A 20,827-nucleotide genomic window follows, 5' to 3' on the forward strand; every position below is an offset into this window, starting at 1 on the left:
GGTGGTGTTATTTTGTGATGGTCTTGCTGATCCATTACGAGGTTGGGTGAAGGGACATGATCCACTCACGTTAGCTGAAGCAACTAAAAAGGCACGAGATTTAGCCCCTTCGGTATACAAAGGAAAAAACCATTCAACAGATTCTTCCTACCGCAAGGACAAAGACAAAAAATCATTTCAGAAAGAGTATAGCAAACCCAAAGAAGGATCAAAAGGACTAGACAATGAAACCTTGAATGAACTTCGAAAGAAGAAGCTGTGCTTCCATTGTAGAGAGCCTTGGGACTTATCTCATAAATGTTCTCTCAAGGCTAAGGCAAATCAAATGGAGTATTTTTCAGCAGAAGAGTCAGAGTCAAAAGGGGAGGATCAGCACTCCGATTCAGATAAGGGTAACACTATAGAGGAGAGCAACATTCCTAAGGATGATAGATCGTTGGCACGCTTGACAGGGGCCCAAAAGGCAATCACATTTAAGGTTAGGGGTACTATCCAGGGGCAGAAAGTGATATCTCTTATTGACACTGGGGCTACACATAACTTCATAGATGCGCAGTTGGTAGCTAGGAGAGGGTTACAGACAGAGGAGCATGATGGGTTAAGAGTCATGGTGGCTAATGGTGATAAGTTATTATGCACTCGGAAGATATCTAATCTTCGCATCAGGTTTGGAGATGACTACGAGTTGGAAGATGAGTTCTATGTTGTGGACATGGGAGATTATGATGTCATCCTCGGCATGACATGGATGGCTTCACTAGTTGAGTTCACACTCAATCTAGCGAAATTGGAGATGAGATTCCAGCATGAGGGGAGAACTGTGGTACTTAGAGGGCTTTCAGATGGAGGTTGCAGAATAGTGTCCTTGAGGAGAATGCAGAGACTTTTTCGTCATGATGACATAGAGTGGGCGGTAGAGTGCCACATTATGCCAACTTCACCAGAGCCACAAGAAAAGAGTCATCCACTAGATGTCCAGAAGATACTTGATAGACACGCTAAAGTATTTAGCGATATTCCTCATGGGGTTCCTCCTGACAGAGGGATGGAACATGTTATTGAGCTCGAGGAGGGAGCCAAACCAGTTATGATTACTCCCTATCGTCATCCTAAGAAACACAAGGATGAGATAGAGAAGGCGATTAAGGATTTGTTGGAGATGGGGCATATCAGGCCCAGTAAGAGCCCTTTTGCTTCAGCAGTAGTATTGGTAAAGAAGAAGGATGGGACAATGCGCATGTGCATCGATTACAGGGCACTGAATAAGAAAACAATTAAAAACAAGTATCTCATTCCTAGGATTGATGAGTTGATTGATGAGTTGCATGGGGCATGCTTCTTCACCAAAATTGATTTGCTATCCGGATACCATCAGATTAGGATGAGAGCAAACGACATTGAGAAAACAGCCTTCCGATGTCACTATGGCCACTTTGAGTTCATGGTTATGCCATTTGGTCTAACCAATGCACCTGCTACATTTCAAAGTTGTATGAACCAGGTATTCAGGAAGCAGCTGAGGAGATTTGTCTTGATCTTCTTTGATGACATCTTGGTCTTCAGTAAGACCTGGGAGGAGCACTTACATCATCTGGAGGAGGTGTTATCTATTCTGGAGAGAGAGTCATTGTATGCCAAGGAATCTAAATGTGAGTTTGGCATGACTGAGCTCCTTTACCTGGGGCATATCATTAGTGTAGATGGCGTTCGGGTTGATCCCGAAAAGATTAGAGCTATTGTAGAGTGGCCTACTCCCACAAACCTTACACAGCTTAAGGGATTCTTTGGTTTATGTGGTTTTTATAGAAGGTTTGTTAAGGGATTCTCACAGATTGCTACACCCTTGACAGATTTTACCAGGAAAGGAGCCTTCGTGTGGACAGGGGCAGCACAGAGGTGTTTTGAGCATTTCAAGCAGGTAATGTCTTCATGTCCAGTTCTAGCTCTACCGGATTTCACAAAGCCTTTTGAGCTTCATTGTGATGCATCAGGTGATGGGATTGGAGCAGTATTGATGCAGGAGAAGCATCCCATTGCATTCGAGAGTAGGAAGCTCCGAGGAGTTGAGAAAAGTTATTCTGTCTATGACCGGGAGATGTTGGCCATAATGCATGCATTGGCCAAATTTCGATCATATTTGGTAGGTGGACGTTTTGTGATCAAGACTGATCACAACAGTATTAAATACTTCATGAGCCAGCGTGATCTTAATGACCGGCAACAAAAATGGGTGACTAAATTGCAGGCTTATGACTTTGACATAGAGTTTGTCAAAGGTAAGAAAAATGTGGTGGCTGATGCCTTATCTCGGAGACCTCACTTGTGTGCTCTGGCAGAGATTTCAGGAGATTGGAGAGATCGGATTATAGCAGAGTATGTCGGAGATGCTTGGGCTTCTGGATTGATTTCAGGTACCATACAGGATGATCGCTATGAGGTGATAGATGGATTGATCAGAGTTCAGGACAGGGTTTATTTGATTCCGTCATCACATTTGAGAGAGGCGATATTGAAGGCATTTCATGATGCACCCACAGCAGGACATCCGGGGGTCTTCAAGACCTACAGGCAGATCCGAGAGCGGTTTTCATGGAAAGGGCTCAAGGATGATGTTCAGAGGTATGTCAGGGAGTGTATGGTTTGTCAACAGAATAAGGGAGAACACACATTTCCTGCAGGTTTATTACAGCCCTTGCCCATTCCTGATAGGAAATGGGAAAGTATTTCGATGGACTTCATCACTGGTTTACCACGAGTGCAGGGAAGGGATTACATCTATGTGGTGGTGGACCGCTTGACGAAGTTTGCTCACTTCTTTGCTATTCCGTCCACTTACACAGCAGCACAGGTGGCAGATCTTTTCTTTAAAGAGATATCCAGGTTACATGGGCTGCCCAGATTCATTGTCAGCGACCGGGATAGTAAGTTTATGAGTGTTTTTTGGCAAGAGTTGTTTAGGTTGTGTGGTACAGATCTTACACCTAGCACTAGTTATCATCCGCAAACAGATGGGCAAACAGAGATTGTGAATAAATGGGCGGAAGGATATTTGAGGAACTATGTAACTACACAACAAAAGGCTTGGATCAGATGGTTGCATATGGGAGAGTATTGTTATAACACCACTTATCATATGTCCATCAAGATGACTCCTTTCATGGCACTCTATGGTTATGAAGCACCTAGCTTCATGGATTTAGTTTTGGGGGACAGTAGAGTGCCCAAAGCCAAAAACTTATTGCAGGATAGTCAGGACATCCTGAAAGTGCTCAAAGAGAATATACAACAGGCCCAGAATCAACAAAAATTGTATGCTGATCAGCACCGAATAGAGCGCAGCTTCGAGGTAGGGGATATGGTTTACTTGAGGCTACAACCATATAGACAGTCATCGCTCAAGAAGAGCGAAGCTGAAAAGTTGAAACCTAGATTTTATGGTCCATACAGGGTGATTCGCAAAGTGGGTAAAGTCGCCTATGAGCTTGAGCTTCCAAAAGGCAATCGAGTGCACAATGTGTTTCATGTGTCTAGGCTTAAGAAAGCCATTGGTCAGAGTGTAGTGCCTTCTGCAGATTTACCCCCTTTGGATGAGGAGGGGAAGCTTGTGTTAGTACCTAAGGCTATTCTGGATACCAGAGAGAGGAAGCTTAGAAGCAGGATAGTGAAGGAGTATTTGGTCAGATGGAAAGACCTGCCGGAGGAAGATTCTACATGGGAGAGTGAGCAGGTTATTCAGCAGGCTGGACTGAGATTGCTTGAGGACAAGCAATTTCAAGGGGGGCGGACTGTAATGTCCCCATTTTAGCAGTTGACCAAGTGTGTGTGCGTTAGCCTTGTTCTACATGGTCCCGAGGGCTAACGAAGGGTTTAATGGGATCTTGGAGTGTTTTGGCCTAGTCATTTCCAGTTTGGGCCAAAACGAAGTTGATTTACTCAGTTTCAGGCATACTTACTATTTTTAGTAAGTCGGCAGGACACAGTGCAGGTCAATTTTGGTGATTGGATTCGATACTCCTCGGTGAGAGCTTTCCGATGAGCTATCACTCGCATTATTCGGAGTTCGATTGCTAATACATTTTAATGCCTGAAGTTTTATTAAAGTAACGTCTAATTTAATTGTAAAATATTAAAGTGTTACTTTAATATTTATTTTATGGTGATGTGTACCCAAGGGAGACATAAGGGGTATTTTAATATATGTTTTATATTACACATCTTTTATCCCACATTGCCCATATGAGTTGAGCGAACCCGTGGGAATAGAATAAAAGGAAGCATCTGTGGCTTCATTAGGCAGGTTGAATATGAGAAGAAATTGGTATGTGAGTTGCAGCTCAGTTCTTGGCATTTGAGGACATCTATCCTCTCTTGTAACATTCTAGACGTCATTCCCTTGGGGTTTGGCCTTTGGAATTCTTTTTTTTTGGCTTCATTATCAGGCAGTTTAGTTGCATTTCCGGCTACAGGCAGATTTGGTATTTTGCTCATATCTTCTTCACTACTTGTCCGACGCTTATGCCGCTTTGAGGGAATGGTATTACGAAAGTAGTGGACTGATTGAAGGACAAAGTATTGCAGCAGCAAGTTCGTAAGCATGGGCTGGAGTATTATGACAATATTGCTGAAGTAATTAGTGAGTTGATAAATCTGCCATGTATTTGGTTTTATGAATTCTGAAAATAACATTTTATTAGCAGCAGTTCATTTCCACTTTGCATATTATTGTAGTTCCTTTCTTGTTTATGTTGTATGATACCAATTCCATGCATGAAACACAACAAACAAATAAACGTTTGATTTCCGAAGTTATAAGGGGTTTTAATAAGTTGAATGCAAACTGTTTGACATAATTCCTTTCAGCAATTTGGTTTAGTTTTTTGGGACATCCAGGGGTGCCCATTACATAACCCGACCCTTCCTCTGATGGTTATTATTATTATTATTATTCCTTTTTATCTTTTGTCGCCATTATGGTGAGTGGTTTTGGTATTATTTTATTTACTTTTATGTGTTTGTGTGTGTGTGTGTGTGTGTGTGTGTGTGTGTGTGTGTGTGTGTGTGTGTGAGTGTCGATTAGTGTTTGTGTGCGTGTGCATGTGCGTTGGCGTGTGCCTGTGCCTGTGCCTGTGCGTGTGCGTGTGCGTGTGCGTGTGGTATATTTCTAGTTTACTATTAGTTTCCTTTTTCTTCTTTTATTTCATTATTTAGGATTGTCTAAATGCTTGGTTGTTAGTTCGGTTGGGTAATTAAATCCCCTTTTTTTTCTCTTTTTTTCTCTTGACTTGTTCTCTTTCTCTTGTTCCTTTCCTTTGCTTCTCACACCTCTCTCAATCTGTGTGCCCACTTATTATCCCACTCTTCCCCCTACTTATACCCTTTGGTCTGCAATCATACTCTATTTGGCATTCTTACACTCTCTCATCCTGATGATGGATCATGGAGTATGATTCGAAACATTGATGATTGAAAACTTTCTACACAATCTGGCCCAGAAAAACAGTTGCATAATTCATGTATTGTGGAAATCTCATGGCTGCAACATTTGACTTGTCTGATTTTGCTTTTATTTGGCAAAAAACTACAAGGAAGGGGGAGTTATCAGGGATACTCCAAGGATAGAACATGGAGGGGATGAGTTTACAGAGACCCCTCTTTTTGTGCCCATATAAACTAACACTTCATCTCCTCTTAATAAGTCAGGGTCTACTCCTTTACCTGAACATGACACTATATTTATTCCTCCACCTTCGTAGAGCCAGAAGTTGGAGGAAGGAGAGATTGGTAAGGAGTAAGAAGAACCAGAGATGCATGAATAAAAGACTCCTAGCCGAGGGAAAAATCCTCTAGTGATAACAAGAGCTCCATCATGTCCTAAGCAAACAGTAGCTACACAGGTATAAGATCAGTCAAGGGTAAAGAAAACCCCAGAGAGGAGTGTAGATATAGCAAAGGGGCTAGTGTTGGTGATAACTCTTATCACCTAGAAAATTTATATCTCTAATGCGAATGACCCCAAAATGGTTGACATGGGTAGTAGAGACTCAGAAGAGGACATATATTACAAATGCAACTGAGGGATTGTTAGTTGACAGTAATGCCCTATAGCCATCAGTACCTCCTTAGGAGGATCCTCAACAAGTTGGCTTTTGTAATGAGGGATGAGTGGGATAATATGGTCGCACAAGTTGTTATTCCCCTATTGCATGTTGATGCCCAAAGCATAACTCCCTAGGACTATCAAATACAAGAGATTGTATTAGGAAGGCTCGGAAAGGATACCAGGAATTTGTTGACTGTTATGGATTTGAGATAGGTATTCGATTGATTGGATAAAGGCAAGGAAGAGCTCCAAGTTTCACAGAAGAAAAATGAGGTGTTACGAGAGTTTGTAAAAGAGCTATTGTACCCCATTGACCCAAATAACCCAGATATTGCATTGAACACTGCCTTCAATAAATGGGCTCCAACCCAACCACCAAGGGATTCATTTTTAAATGCTTGCTACAAATGGAGGCATGGTTTTGAGGAGTTAGGATTAGAGTATATAGAAGTGAATATGTGCATATTGCATGGTATCCAAGAAAATGCACAAAAGTTAGGAGGCATAAGAAATCAAGAGTTTGTTTTGATTAAGGAGATTGAGAAATGGTTAGAGGATTTAGAGTATGTATATTAGATTAAAGGTCAAAGATTTTTTTTAAAAATTATTGCCCATTTTCACTATTGAAGAGCTGGACAAATTCGATGATTGGATAGAGAACATTAATGCTAGAAATAAAGTCATGTTGGAAATGTTTAAGGACATCTAAGATATGTGGAATAAGGTAGGAACCAAAGTTTTGGAAGCGAATAAGTTATACACTAAAGCCAGCTTGGAATTTTTTTATGATGACTCCAGGAAGAATTTATGCCCTCGAAGGAAGTAATTCAACAGTTCCAAACCACCTTTGAGGTAATCTCTTCTGAGGATGACTCAAGAAGAATTCTCAAGGCTGAGAGGTGCTTAAGGAGTTAGATAAGAGTATGCTCTTTTTTTATGAAACATGCCAAAAGGTCTATAATTATTATGTCAAGGTAAGAGTTGAGTATGAGGCCCTAGATCTACCATATCCCATAGAGATCATTGTGGTCATAGAGAGAATCAAAGAAGTGTATCCAAACATAATTTTGGTCGAAGGGGAAGAAAACCCAAATGTTGGAAATTAAAATTTTGTACATAGAAGAATCTTTGCATTTTTTGCCACGTTGAGTCTTGCAAGTCCATAAATTTGCACATGTGCAATTCTGTAGTTTTGAAGATTTTAGAGAAGGCGCAATTTTCACTTCCTCATGTGTGCAACTCTATAGGTATGATGATCTTAAACAAATTACAATTGTGCCACTAGTTTACTACTAATTTCTAAATTTGACATTTTCATGCACCAAATCCGCATTTTTTTGAGCTCAATGGTTGTTAACTAGTAGATGTGCATGGAGGAGGTTGAGTTCCTATTTTTGGAAGGATCCTTAGCTCTAGCTACTTACTTAGAGATGTCTCATTTCTTATCTTCTCCTTCTCTTAATTGTCTTGAATCATGTAAAGGCCCATGCACCATATAATTAATAAAAATAAGAGTGTAGACTTACTTAGCACCATATTGGGGGTTAGTTTTTATATATTAGCTTTATTTTAATAGTTTTAGCATACTCTTTGCATGGGAAAAACCCTATCTCCAAGAATCACGTGCGGGAGAGGGTTCACTATAAATACAGGGATGTAACATGTATTCAAGGCCAACATTTTATGCAATAAAGTATGTTATTGGTGCTCTCATTCTATGTGTAGTGATTCTTGTTGAAATGTAATTTCTCTTTATAAATTATTAGATCATGAATAACAAAGGAGCCAATAGTCTTATTATTTTTGAATGCTTGTGCAATCTTACTTTCTTGAGTTTGTCACAATTACCTACATAATACCTTTGTAGTCACGAATTCGAGAAGGGGATTTCTACACATATACTTGTAGTAGTTTGTCTTGTGTGGATGCATTTCCAAGGTTGCACGATTTGATGAGTTGTGAAAAATCATACTATCTTACAAAGTTCTACTAACCATTAGGGAGATTATGGTTGTGTTGCTCTAAATTTCATCGGTTTCCTACCAGCCTCTTTGAAAATATAATTCCCAAACAAGTTGCCATTATGGCTTATGTCTGTTTAGATTTCATTTTCAATAATTTGTTTACTATCTTTTTACCCTATCTCTTTGCAAGTTTCTTTTCATGAAAATATGGTTAAGTTAGAAATTCATATCAGTTGCATGTTAGGCTTGTGTGCATCAAAAAAATCAAAAAATACAATAATTACATTTTTTCACTAATTATATTATAAGTGTCACCGAGTTACAGATCGGACTTCACCAAACCAGCAAAGGCCTTCTTTCTAAACAGAAATATTTATCTTCAATTGAGCTACCCAATCAGTTGTCTAATAGCCTCCTAAAACCTTTGAGTTGATATTTAATTGAGTTTTCAAGAGAGATTCTCATGAGTTTCTATTGTTGATGTCATTGTACAATTATAACACTAAGTAGAAGTGGTGCTAGAACAAGGGTATGAAGGCAATTTAAAACTTTGAGAAAGGTGGAAAACTCCAATCCATTAGAGTACTAAGGTCATCGCCTAACAAGCACAAGTTCCTAGAACTTGATCATTTCCAAATGTAATGGATGATCTTTTGAGATATTTTAGATAAAATCAAAAATGGGTTTTGAAAGGACCCCAAAACCCTTTACAAATTCACAAGAAGAAGACTTTCAATTGGGCATAAACTAACAAAACGACTGCAAAGAGAGTTACAGCAAACTAAATCATGGACCAAAGAGAAACCCCATAAGAAGTGACCAAAAGGGACTAGCAGATAAGGAGAGAGAGCCTAATCTGCGTAAGGGAAAGAAACAACTAAAGACAAGGAAAATTCTAAGATTTTCCTTTACCTCCCTTCTTTTGGGAACGTATAAGTTCATGTCAAAAGGAGGAGAGGATTTCTTACATTATTTTCTAGCAACTAAGTTCCGCCCCGCCCCTCCACCAATGATATCATCTCCTATGATTCTAGAATAAGAAAATTTGTTGTAATAGATCCAACACACTGGATAGAACCAACGACAGCTCCAACCAACTAGACAAAACTAGCAATAACATATCCAACCAACTGGACAAAACTAGCAATAGCAATAGATCCAACCAACGAGACAGAACTAGCAGCAACAGATCCAACCTACAGTAGCAGCAAATCTAACCAACTGGACAAAACCAGCAACAACAAATCCAGTAATAGTGAAATCAGCAACAAAGAGCCAACATTAGGAGGAACACCACCTATAGGAGCAGAACCAAAACTAGCCACACTAGATCCAGCAATGTAGACAAAACCAACAGGAACTGATCCAATAGACTAGATAGAACTAGCTATAGCATACCCAACAACAATAGAACCAACACTGGTAAAAAAATCAGCGCCACTAACAACATCCTTACTATCCACATCATTACCCACTATAACTTTGGTAGCCCTAGTTGAACCAACAGAAGCCAAAGATCAAAAAGGTTCAATGGAAACCTGCTCAAAATTCTGGATGACACTCTTCTTAGCAACACTAGAATGTTCAAAAGAAACCTCCTTCCACCAAGAAGATGGCTATTTACCCTTAATCCTCTGAATATCACATTGAGCCAACAAGTGCCCAATTTTATATCGTTTTTTTAACATCTGATGGGAATCCCTTCATAATCCAATGTCTAAAACAAACTACCACTAGGAAGCAACAACATGATATTCTCAGGTACTCACTTAGAAATGTCCACCACAATGATCCTCGCATAAGTAGAATGCATAATATTTGATGACTCTTCTTCAACCATCAAGAAGTCACCAATAGCATCTCCCACCACCTCCAAGAGGGAATCAACCCAAAAATGAAAGGGGGGATAAAGAAGCCTCACTCAAATCGGAAACTTCGAAAAAGATTCAAGGCAGGGAAAAAATCAGGGTGCCACAATTTCATAATCAGCAAGTGATGTTTGGACAGCCAAGAGAAGGAAGAACCACGAATGATCTTTATTCTATCTCCAACATTCTCAAATTTAGCAATAAAAAAACCCTTAGCCATGAGAAATATGTGAACAGTACCTGATAAAATATGTTCCCACTCAAAAGAAATACATTCCTGCAAATCAGGAAGACTCGGCCATAAGCCCTGATATATGAAAGATTATGAATGATTTTGATACTAATCGTTACAGGTTGCCATAGTGCTCGATACGCTAACACTCGTGCATTTTCCGTAATGCTTCCTCTGACCGATTGCAGTGCCTTAGTCGAAAACCCTATAAATTAGCGTTTGCCTCTTTTAGCAAGTTCTTATTACAAATTCAAATAGAAAACGCCACTGTATATTCTTGTACGTTATGAAAAAATCCCCAATGCTCTTTGCACGTCTTTACAAGTTCAAAAAAAAAAGCAAATGCTTCAATCCACAAACCACGACAAATCTCATCGTCTCATTTTTTTTCGTAGACATCTATATCAGGGCTACAATATTTATTTTTCTAATGTCGAGCAATCTGGATATGTGATTGTGCAAGGCAACAAGAAGAAAGACCAACAAGAAGAGATTGGATTTGAGGGATCTCCTTCGATGATTAGATAGATGGCAATAACAAGAGTAGACCAACTCCCATCACACATCGTACGACAAAATCAGAAGGTAAGTACAATTGTATGATGGATGATGCATTTCGAATGTCCTACAGAACCACCTCAAACAATTGATTGATGGAACTGTCCAAACTGTTGGAGACAATAAAACAATTGAGCAATCTAGATATGCGATTATTTAGCATGAAGATCATGTTTTGACATGATTAAGCCCGGAAAAGAATGCGACTATATATCCATTACAATTCTTCCTAAAAGCCATGCAGTTGCAACAAAATAGATTATACGAGCCACTGTCGTTTCACATTTTGCATGCAAACGCAAGTTTCGAAGTAATACAAAAGGAGAACTCTAATTATTTCACAACAGGACACCGTGGTATAACTGTCATGTATTTTCATATACGTAATTTAATTTTAGCAAGCGTGGTAAAACACGGGCTACTTTTAAAAGGATGTAGCATTCATAAAACTTGTGAAATTTGTCAATTTTTAATTAATTTCAGATATAGTGCATAAAGATTAAGAATACAATTAGCATATTGCATGTATGAATATTAAATGGTTCAGTAGGGAGAATAAAAACAATTTTTAGTGGCATTAAAAATCTTAAATGCCAATCCCAAGAAACATATAGCTGGTTTTTATAATTGGAAAAACTGACATTTTTTCAAATGAAATGCTCTTTTTGCTTGCAGTGTTTGAAACACGTCTTCGCAATTACATGCTAAAAATAAAATAAAAAGAACTGAGTTTGCGTGTGTAAATCCCACTTTGACGACTGAATATTATAGCATGGCAAATGTAATGGTTCGTGACTATTTGTATTCTTTTGACAATTATCGCTACCATAAGTGATACAACTATGGAGAAATAAGTTACATGAGCCGGCAATTGTCATAGCTGTGAAATGAACTGGGTAGCCACGTAAGGCTGTTGAACCAGTTCCTCGAGAAAGACCTTTCAAAAATGACTATGTAAACCAATCAAATTTATTTTTCAAAACGTGGCAGCCTTTTTGGCTGCTAAAAAAGGCAGATAGTAGTTGGAAACCCTGAATAATATTCTTCACACAAAAAAATCTCTGTTGTACAACATGAAACTATAAAAATGCACATACACTTACTGCACACTTATGTTACATGTGTTACATTCATAAGAATGTGCCAGAATATGCCCAATTTATAGATCTTATATGGTACTCAGTCTGCCTACAGTGCAGACTTCACTACCCTTGGCTCAACACACCATATTGCGTAAGTGATGGCAGATGTAAACTGCTTCAACGAATCTAGTCATTAATTGACAAGGAATAATGGAAATCAATAATCCTGGATATTTTGACTCGTGCTAACATTTGAATTGGGTACAGGCTATGCCTGTCAACCCCAGAAATAATATATAATACTCACACCTATTAACTAACTATTAACTAACTACCCTTGGCTCAAATACACATTAGACTTGAAAAACAATGGCTACCATCTCACTGAGGACTCAATTTATACTCCTTAGGGAATGTTAGAATTCAGCTTTCCTGTTTCTCTTCAATTCAAACAACGTGCCAACTTCCAGATGCTTTAACCATATCAATGGCTCTTGAAACTGTATCCATCACTAAATCTCGAAGATGTGTGCAAGACCACCAATTGCAGCTGTCGCTGTGTCTTGGATTTATACGGCAGCATCACCCATTATTTAGGTCCTCATTCAGCCATAACTTGTAATGGAAACTAGTATCACTCATTTCATCAAAGACTTTTCTACAGAAACATCTTGGAGAGTAAGCAGAGTCAGATGCACAGTTGTGTGATGGATGAAAGCAAAGCTCAAAGGAAATGGCTGACGTTTATGCAGTAAAAACTGCTATATATTTTACAGATCCTAACCATCAAGCAGCAGAGACTCCGGGCTGTACATCTTGTGTAAGGGAAACAAAAACACAGGTTTTAAATCCAGGCAAGGGAGCCACGATCATTTGCAGTCTGAGGACGTCCTCTCGTAGGTGTCGGAGGTCTCTGAACATTGAGCTCCTATTACAAGTCAAAAACATGAAGAATGAATGATTAAAATAAAATATACCAAAAGATGGCAGATCTTCTAAAGATACAACATTCAAAATGAAAAGAAACAATACCTGCATCCATGTGTCCTCTGCATGGCGTTCAGGTGATGTTTCAGGTGATGTAATAGCTGGAGGAAGAGGGTGGATAAGTTTGGGGACTACAACAAGATCTCTGCCAAGGACTAAGATTGCACCAGCATTGTTTGCAGTACCTGCAACAATTAACTTATTTGCAGTCAGCACACCATTAAAGCTCAAACCTCTGCTTATTGAAGTCTGTAGATCAAGTATTTATCTTTAAATTACCACAGTAATTTGTAGCCGAGAAAAGGGTGATTAAATGGCCTTGAGCAAAGCGCTCAAAACCATCCATGACACATTCATGTGCTCGTACGATTAGCTGTAGATCGTTATTATTGCAAAATTCCATCACTCTATCCGGCTGCAAAGTTAAAAATCACCATTATCTCAATAATTAGCTTTTCATAGAAAAATGAGACAAAGTTCTGTGCAAATTGTTATATAGATTAAAATAGCCATCCCTCTCTAATATATTTTACATGATCAAGAAAAGAAAATTAGTGTCACCGAAGAAGTTACTTATGTTTTTCGAGACGCAAATGATGTGGCATTCAAGCTTCCTAATGTTGGTGCCTGGGGGCCAGACCATGAAGATTTTGAATTATTTGAAGACTCCAGAAATTTAGATTTTAGTAATTAGAAGGTGACACAATTGAAAATATTTTTTGAAGTTTTGCAAAGGGGAGATTGGGGTCCATTTCATATCGCTTAGCATGAGGTGGTACCGGGGCTTCGAGGTGGAGGTAATGTGGTGTGCAGGGCTTGAGTGGTCATGATGAGGTGGTACCATGTCGATGGGATGGAATTTATTATAATTTATTCACCATTTTTCATTGCAGATGAAGATGCGAACCAAGTCATTCAGCAGCAATTGGATGACATGGGCTATCGCTTTCTAGCGATCTCCATTGTCCTTCAAGGCATTTGTTGAGATACTACTGTAGGTCAAAAACATTTTTGAGTTTGTGGTGTTTGTTTGCTTAATAGTATTTGCTCTGTGGGGTGGCTGTGGGTGTTAGTACGGAGGCCGATTTTTCACTGGATTCTCCCAATCAGCATCCCACCTTTAGGGGAGTGGGAAGTGATCACTGTGAAGAGAATGAGGGGCACTTTAAGCTTGACCATCTCTGTTTCTGGGACCACGTGTGTAAAATCTTTGATATGAATATCTGGATGCAGATATTCGGCCTTGGACTAACCTGGATATTTCTTCCCTATTTCTTGCTTGGGCTCAGCAGCTCAGAACAAGGGGTGTGGATTCCATTGAGGGTCGTTCTGTACCAGCCATTGTTCTGCACATGGAGCCAGGGCCGGGGCCATGGCCATGGCAGGTCATTGGAGGTGGCATGGGTGATTTGCAGCCTCTGATCACTTGGAGTTTCTCTTGGCCAATTCAAGCCCGGATAGCACGTAAAAGATGGGAGAAGCTTTTGGTATATGTGAGGGAGCAGGAGCAGCTGGAAGTGGAGCACAGAAGAAAGATGAAATCAACCCCAGTGAAGTCTGTGGCAGCATCTGGGCAGGCAACCCGTGCTGGGGGTGGACGGAAGATGCAGCGGGGACGGCCATGCGAACAGTGGTGGTGCTTTCATTCCCAATCTCTTGGAGGTACAAACATGGTGCTGGTTCCAATAATGTGGTGTTTTTCTGCAACTTTTAGTATGTTGGTCTCGCCCAATTTTGTAATGTATGGGTGTATATATTTTCCATGTAGCTCAGCTGTAATACTAATGGTTGTAGGGTGTCTGATTAGGGCAGCTGATAGGTGCAGGCCTTAATGGCACATGTTGGGGAGTTTTGGAAAGAATTTCAAATTTTCATCTGCCAATCTAATGGCTGAACGTATTCCTCTTTTAAATATTAAAAAAATATAACTATTACCAATCAAAAAAAATGTCACCCAAGATGTTTATATAAAGGTGATCATTTGAATATCCTAGTTATAGGTTACAAGATACTGGCATTGCTGACTAGCTATATATCTAGAAGTTGATTTCGTCCAACCCATTTTAAAACTTTCAAACTCACCCCAAATGTAACTAGACCAGGTCCTCGAGCATTTGGCCGCAAACCTTCAACACTGTCATTCTCAGTTGGATCTGACCTGGAAGATAGGAATGTAGGCCTTTAGCAAAATACATTACGTCTACATTTAATGTATCACTGTTTCTAATGTGCAGAAATTTCCTCAGAAAAAAACAATAGACAGAAGCTACTACCATAATAAATCCATCAGAACCACAGATCCTGCCTCCATAGTTATTGGACGTTGCAAATTTTCAATCTGCTCTATATGGTTAATTGACCTGCCAATTCCACCATGCATACATATTATTTTCTTCTCAATGAGTGCTGCCAAAGGCAACCAATTAAAGAGTTGATTGATGCGATGCCATGCCCATATTCCATCCCTCTCTCCCTGCTCATTTGAAAATACAACATACCAAGTAAGAAAATGCTTGCAAATACGAGTTTTATATAAAAAAACACATATATTGCCAATGTTTTGGGATTATATTTACCATGCGTTCAATGCACTCGATTCGGAACCCAAAAAGAGCATTAATATCTGCAGCTTCATGGTTACCCCGGATTAAATGAACATTGTGTGGATACTCAACCTGAAAGATATTTATAATACAATAAGCACCAGCGACACAAACATTGCATTTATAAGAATTTAATATTGTTCTCATTCTCTAACCTTAAGGGCCAGTAGCAGTGATATTGTTTCTAGACTATGTTGCCCTCTATCAACATAGTCTCCCAGAAAGAGATAGTCAATATACCTGGAAGAAAATAGTAGAAAAGCATTAAATCATTGAACACAATCACAACACAAAATTAAGTACATAACATGTGCTAACAGGCTGTTCAAAACTGAAATTCAGAATCAGAACTTCAGAAAATAACAGTTCACTTACTCTAAGCACCTTAAACAGGGTTGGTGTCGTCCATCTCATTACAGATAAAATAATACACATGAATGGCAGAGTATACTGATGCCACCCACTATACAAGTAACGTCAATAATTGATTTCCACATCCAAATGTTCTAATTTCAAATTATTGTTTTTTAAGTTGAGAGAAGCAAACTAGTTGTTTCAGCTGTTCTTCCAATTTTGTAAACTATTATGCAAGTTTGGTCATCGAACCCATAAAAGTTAAAACACAAATCCCAGGTTTAAGATATTTATTTCATCACAGTGACACTTAAGGAACAAAACACAGCAAGAGCTTTTTATCGTCTAACCAAAACTCAGTTTCCAATAGAAAACATATGTCACATTTAAGGACTACACATTTCTTAGAAACAAATACAGTGTTCCTCAATGATATTAAATTATTATTAATGTGGAACTCCTTAACACAGTTTTTAAGTTCAATAAAGAAAATGGCTCCACAAAAAAAAATTATGAGCCATAAAGGAGGAAACAAATTATTATTAAAATGCAGCAAGTTCATCTCAGAAATTACTGCCTAATGGCCAGGATGTAACTGATCATTATGAGTACAACAGAGCTGGATTGACATCATACTCATTCAAGATTACTAGAATTTCAAGATTTTGTTACATCTATGCCTATGGTCTTACAAAAATGGCAGAAAAGGACAAAGTTGCAATTGATTATGGTACACAAAATTTTGTTGCATAGAAAAGAAGCAAGCTTGAAATGGGTGAAGAGCGAAGTACAAATGTTGATACAAAATGAATCAATGGACAATATGTAGCATTTATCAGGAACAATAAAAAAGGGCAGCCTGTTAGGATAGCATATCTGATCATAGAAACATAGTTTTGCATTTTTTAAATTAAAATTATAAAAATAAGACAATGTTATATTAAACTTGAGTACATTATAATAAAATTTTAAAACGTCATAATTCAAATATGCTAAAAAATTTAATTTTAATGTATTACTATAGACATTATAAATATGGTAGATTTTGTATATTGAATCATAAATTTGGAAATCAAGTCTTTGAAAAAGAATTAAACAACACTTTAGGCTGTTGAAGCGGGGCGAAGTAGAAAATGCAACCATGAACAAAGCGATGTAAGATCTGTCTCCTTGATCGGCCTGAAGGGTGCACAACATGGCAAACCAAGCCAAAAGTCAAACTTGTGTAGTATGTTGACAGAAGACCCAAAGAAAGAACACTGTTGATGACAAAAACACAATACTATTGACAGAAGACCAGGAGAGAGCCATGGATAGTGACGACAAACACAATACAATTGAAAGTAGACCAGGAGAAAGAGCTGGTGATACTGACAAGAAACACAATCCTGTCCATCCTAGGCATGGCTTCTCTCGTGGACAAGCTTGCTTACTATGGCTCTAGTGAAAAAGCTCGCCTAGGCAATGGATTACGTTCTGCAAGCAAAACATTGAGCCGAGCAACCCCAAGAGCTACTTCAACCATAAGGGAGAGTACATTTGAGATGTGTCCTATCAAAAGGTCGAGGCAATCTGCAATCAATTACAGCTCTGATTAGATGTTTACAATTGCTTCCAGTGCACAGCTACTTCAAACTACTTGATCGAAAAATATGATAAGTCTTCAACTCTTGAATTGTGAAGCTCTTGATTCTGCTTTGTGCAACCAAACACAGTTGGTCACCTACTAACTTTCATTAATTGAAGCCTGACCATGGTTCCACACAAACTCTAAGGTGAATTTGAACAAACTTTTTAGATTATGTTGGCCAAGAATTTGAACTTCATTCAAAAAATCAGTGAGCCTATGACATAGCACGTGGTTATGTGACAAGCATACCATTAGAACCACACAATCTTTGGGTGCATTTACAACCACCAACAGGTCACAGGCAATTTTCACCCCTTGGTAATTTCATTTCTCTCCAACACTCAACATATTTGCATTCTGAAAGGTAGGTTTTTCCAAAGGAGATCAACCAGAAAGAGCCAAGGGATGAAGATAACTTGCACAAATAGAATCTACTCATCTAAGATAAACATTTTAATTGGTTCTTTAGTCCTTTTACAAATTTCCACGAGTTTTTATTAAACTTTGTCAAGAAAAACAGAAAGAAATAAAATTCAAGATTTTGATAATGTGTTTTGCTCTCTGTTTCAATTTTCACTATTTTTTACAAATTGTAGTGTTGGATTTATTTTAACAGAAAATATTATAATTTGAATTCCTTATAACAAAAAACCCAAATTGATTTCTATGTGGAAAGGCCACTTGTTAAAGTTCTTTGGGTATTGATATTAAAAATAATAGACATGATCAAGCATCTCCTTTATGGAAAATAATTATGATGCTTGAACAGCATCTAGGAGGCAGGGCATTCATTTGGAATTGTGTTTAGTGTGTCCAATTCAAAAACTTGTATAATCAAGTGAAAGCTCACTAATGCGCAAGGGGTTACCAAAACAAATTTATCGCATTCGTGAAGGAATGAGAAGAGCATAATTAAAATCTCATCCTTTAGCAAGGAAACCAATCAATGAGAAAACCTACAAATTCAATAATGCCATCCCAACATCCTTTTTTGGAAATACACTGCAGAGGAGAAATTTGGATGTTTCATTTATGCCAATGGTCTTCCTTTCAACTTGATGAAAATACCATATAGGCAGGATATGGGGACAGCATCAATAGTGCACCTTCTGGTTTCACAAGTCTTGGGTATCAAATGTGTGCATCACATTATTGACCAAAGAAAGAACATTGTAGAGACATTGCTTTAAAAAAATCTAGGCATTCTTGGATAGAAACGTGAATGTATTGTTTTTGATGGATGGAAAGATTGTAAAAAAACCAACATTAAATAAATATTATTGCAGTCAATGGTTTTGAAGGCAATTAATGGTGAGAAGCAACTCAAGGATGCAAAATTCATTTCTAAAATCCTCAGTTTGTCCGTAGAGATGGTAGGCCTTAAAAATATTGTCACAAGTCATTAGGGACAATGCGAAAAATGGCAGGTCTATAGGTGTTTTGGTTGAGGAACGTATGCAAACATCTTTTGGACACCATACACTCTATATATACACTCCCTTTTGGTGATGCAAGCACTTGGCACTGAAAAAGGATTGGGTATTTGTGACAAACCACTGTGTGTCACAAGGCATTTTCAGGGCTTTCTAGAATTCAGAATTGTTGAACATAGATTTAGATATATATTTGATTTATTTTTAAATTTGAATTTTCGCATCTTTGCTTATATTTTAATGGATTATCAACTTATTTTATCATCTTGAGACAATTTGTTAAATTGTAAGAGGCATTGGATGTCATGGCTATTGGCCACCAATGAAGTGGAAGCAATCAACTTCAGAGAACTCCCAAAAGATCATGCCATTGATCATAGATGATGATTGTTGGGCTTGTATGTCCTATGTCTTGAGTTTCATTCAGCCTATCATGGGTATGATCAATTTCACTGACACAAATCAGCCACATTGGGTATGATCAATTTCACTGACACAAATCAGCCACATTCGGGGGAAATCTACAATGGCAAATTCCATGACAGAAACAATGAAGGCCATAATAGCACTCAAAGAAAATGACCTCAAAGGAACAGGTTTTCGAAGTCTGGAAAAAAACATCCTTCACTCTTGGAACAAGGTGAGCAAACCATTGCACCTCCTTGCATATGCATTATCTCCCATAAATAGTAGCGCAGAGATACTTTCTTTGCCAAAGAAAACTGAACCATGCAAAGATAGTAGAGTTGTTGATGGGTACAATTCCACATTACAAAGATTCTTCTCAAATCCAAGTAGTGAATAATGTTACGAAAGGGTGTGGAAAATTCATCTCATGACAATATCGTATGTGCTTTTCAAAACCAATGCAAAAAAGATACTCATACATGGTGGTACCTTCATGGTCAACAGAATTTTTTCTTCCAGCCTCTTGCAACCAAGCTCTATCATAAGTATTTATTTTTTATTTTTTAGCATTTGTATTGTAGACTTTAGTACTTCCCACTCTTTGTTTTAGAAATATTTATTTTGCATTTTCTATTTCTAAATTGTGTAGACTTCCTTTCCAATTTCAACAAGTTGCAAGATCTTCCTTGGCTAAACAGAATTGGATTATATACTCCTTTATCCACTCAATTAGGCTTAGCCAATTGGCTGCGAAATAAGCAAAAGACTTGGTTTGTGTTGATTCTAGCTTGCATCTTCTTATCACATAAGCAAGATCATTACAAGGAAGGGGCAACAAAGCATTGAACATAGCCCCTAAGTATAACAACTTGAATGTATCTATTGAAGAGCTTTCTAGAGTCAATTAATTACTTATGTTTGAGTGTGTTCCATGTCACAGGGTTTGGCGAGCATAATGTAGGACGTACAAATTATTCACCTTAGATTTTGTACAAAAGTTAAAACCATGCTTGTGCTTTTATTACCAAAAATATGTTCAGCTATTTGGAAGAGGGGAGAAATCCAAGCGGGAATATAGTTCATCAGGCCCTAAATTTGAAGTTCAAATTTATTATTTTAATTTAATATCCAAATTTTATCATTTTCAATATAATATTAGTTAATTTATATAATTAATTAACTCAATTAGATTGTTTTATATCAAACTTATTTTATTTTATAATATAATTTTAGTTTGAAACTATATAGCAATGTTAACCTACTTTAGAGCTATATTATCCATTTAAAAAAAAAACATAAACTTATATAAAGGCAAATTCAATGCCAAATTTTTACCTTTCTAAACGTTATTCAAATTTTATTGTTGCCAAACTCAAAGTTGAATTCTAACCTTGAATTAATACTTCAATAATATTAACTGTAAAAGGATGGCAGCCAAAAAAGATTGAAAATTAATACATTTCTTCCACACTTTTCATAAGGAAAATTAAATTAATCATTAATGTAATTGGGCAAAAGATGGAGATTATCTCCTTATACATCAAATCTTATATGGAGATTTTATATCAAACAAAAAAAATATTTTAATGACTGTTAAGAAAGTATTTA

The 20,827-nt window shown here is 37.8% G+C and overlaps 1 protein-coding gene across 1 annotated transcript in view; it reads right to left on the reverse strand.

Moving 5' to 3' along the window:
* Positions 1-11,669: 11,669 nt before the first annotated feature.
* Positions 11,670-20,827, reverse strand: part of LOC149556253 (serine/threonine-protein phosphatase BSL3-like) — a 56,018-nt gene continuing 46,860 nt past the window's right edge. The window contains exons 15-21 of the mRNA XM_089830437.1: positions 15,550-15,634; positions 15,368-15,466; positions 15,065-15,264; positions 14,874-14,949; positions 13,071-13,206; positions 12,837-12,976; positions 11,670-12,732 (exon numbers count right to left, since the gene is read on the reverse strand). Of these exons, the coding sequence (XP_089686563.1) occupies positions 12,649-12,732; positions 12,837-12,976; positions 13,071-13,206; positions 14,874-14,949; positions 15,065-15,264; positions 15,368-15,466; positions 15,550-15,634 (820 nt within the window). The 3' untranslated portion in view covers positions 11,670-12,648. The remainder of the gene's footprint in view (positions 12,733-12,836; positions 12,977-13,070; positions 13,207-14,873; positions 14,950-15,064; positions 15,265-15,367; positions 15,467-15,549; positions 15,635-20,827) is intronic.

The sequence above is a fragment of the Cupressus sempervirens genome, chromosome 5 (genome assembly GCF_028749045.1).
Source record: "Cupressus sempervirens isolate cs-2001-9-10 chromosome 5, ASM2874904v1, whole genome shotgun sequence".
Classification (NCBI taxonomy): domain Eukaryota; kingdom Viridiplantae; phylum Streptophyta; class Pinopsida; order Cupressales; family Cupressaceae; genus Cupressus; species Cupressus sempervirens.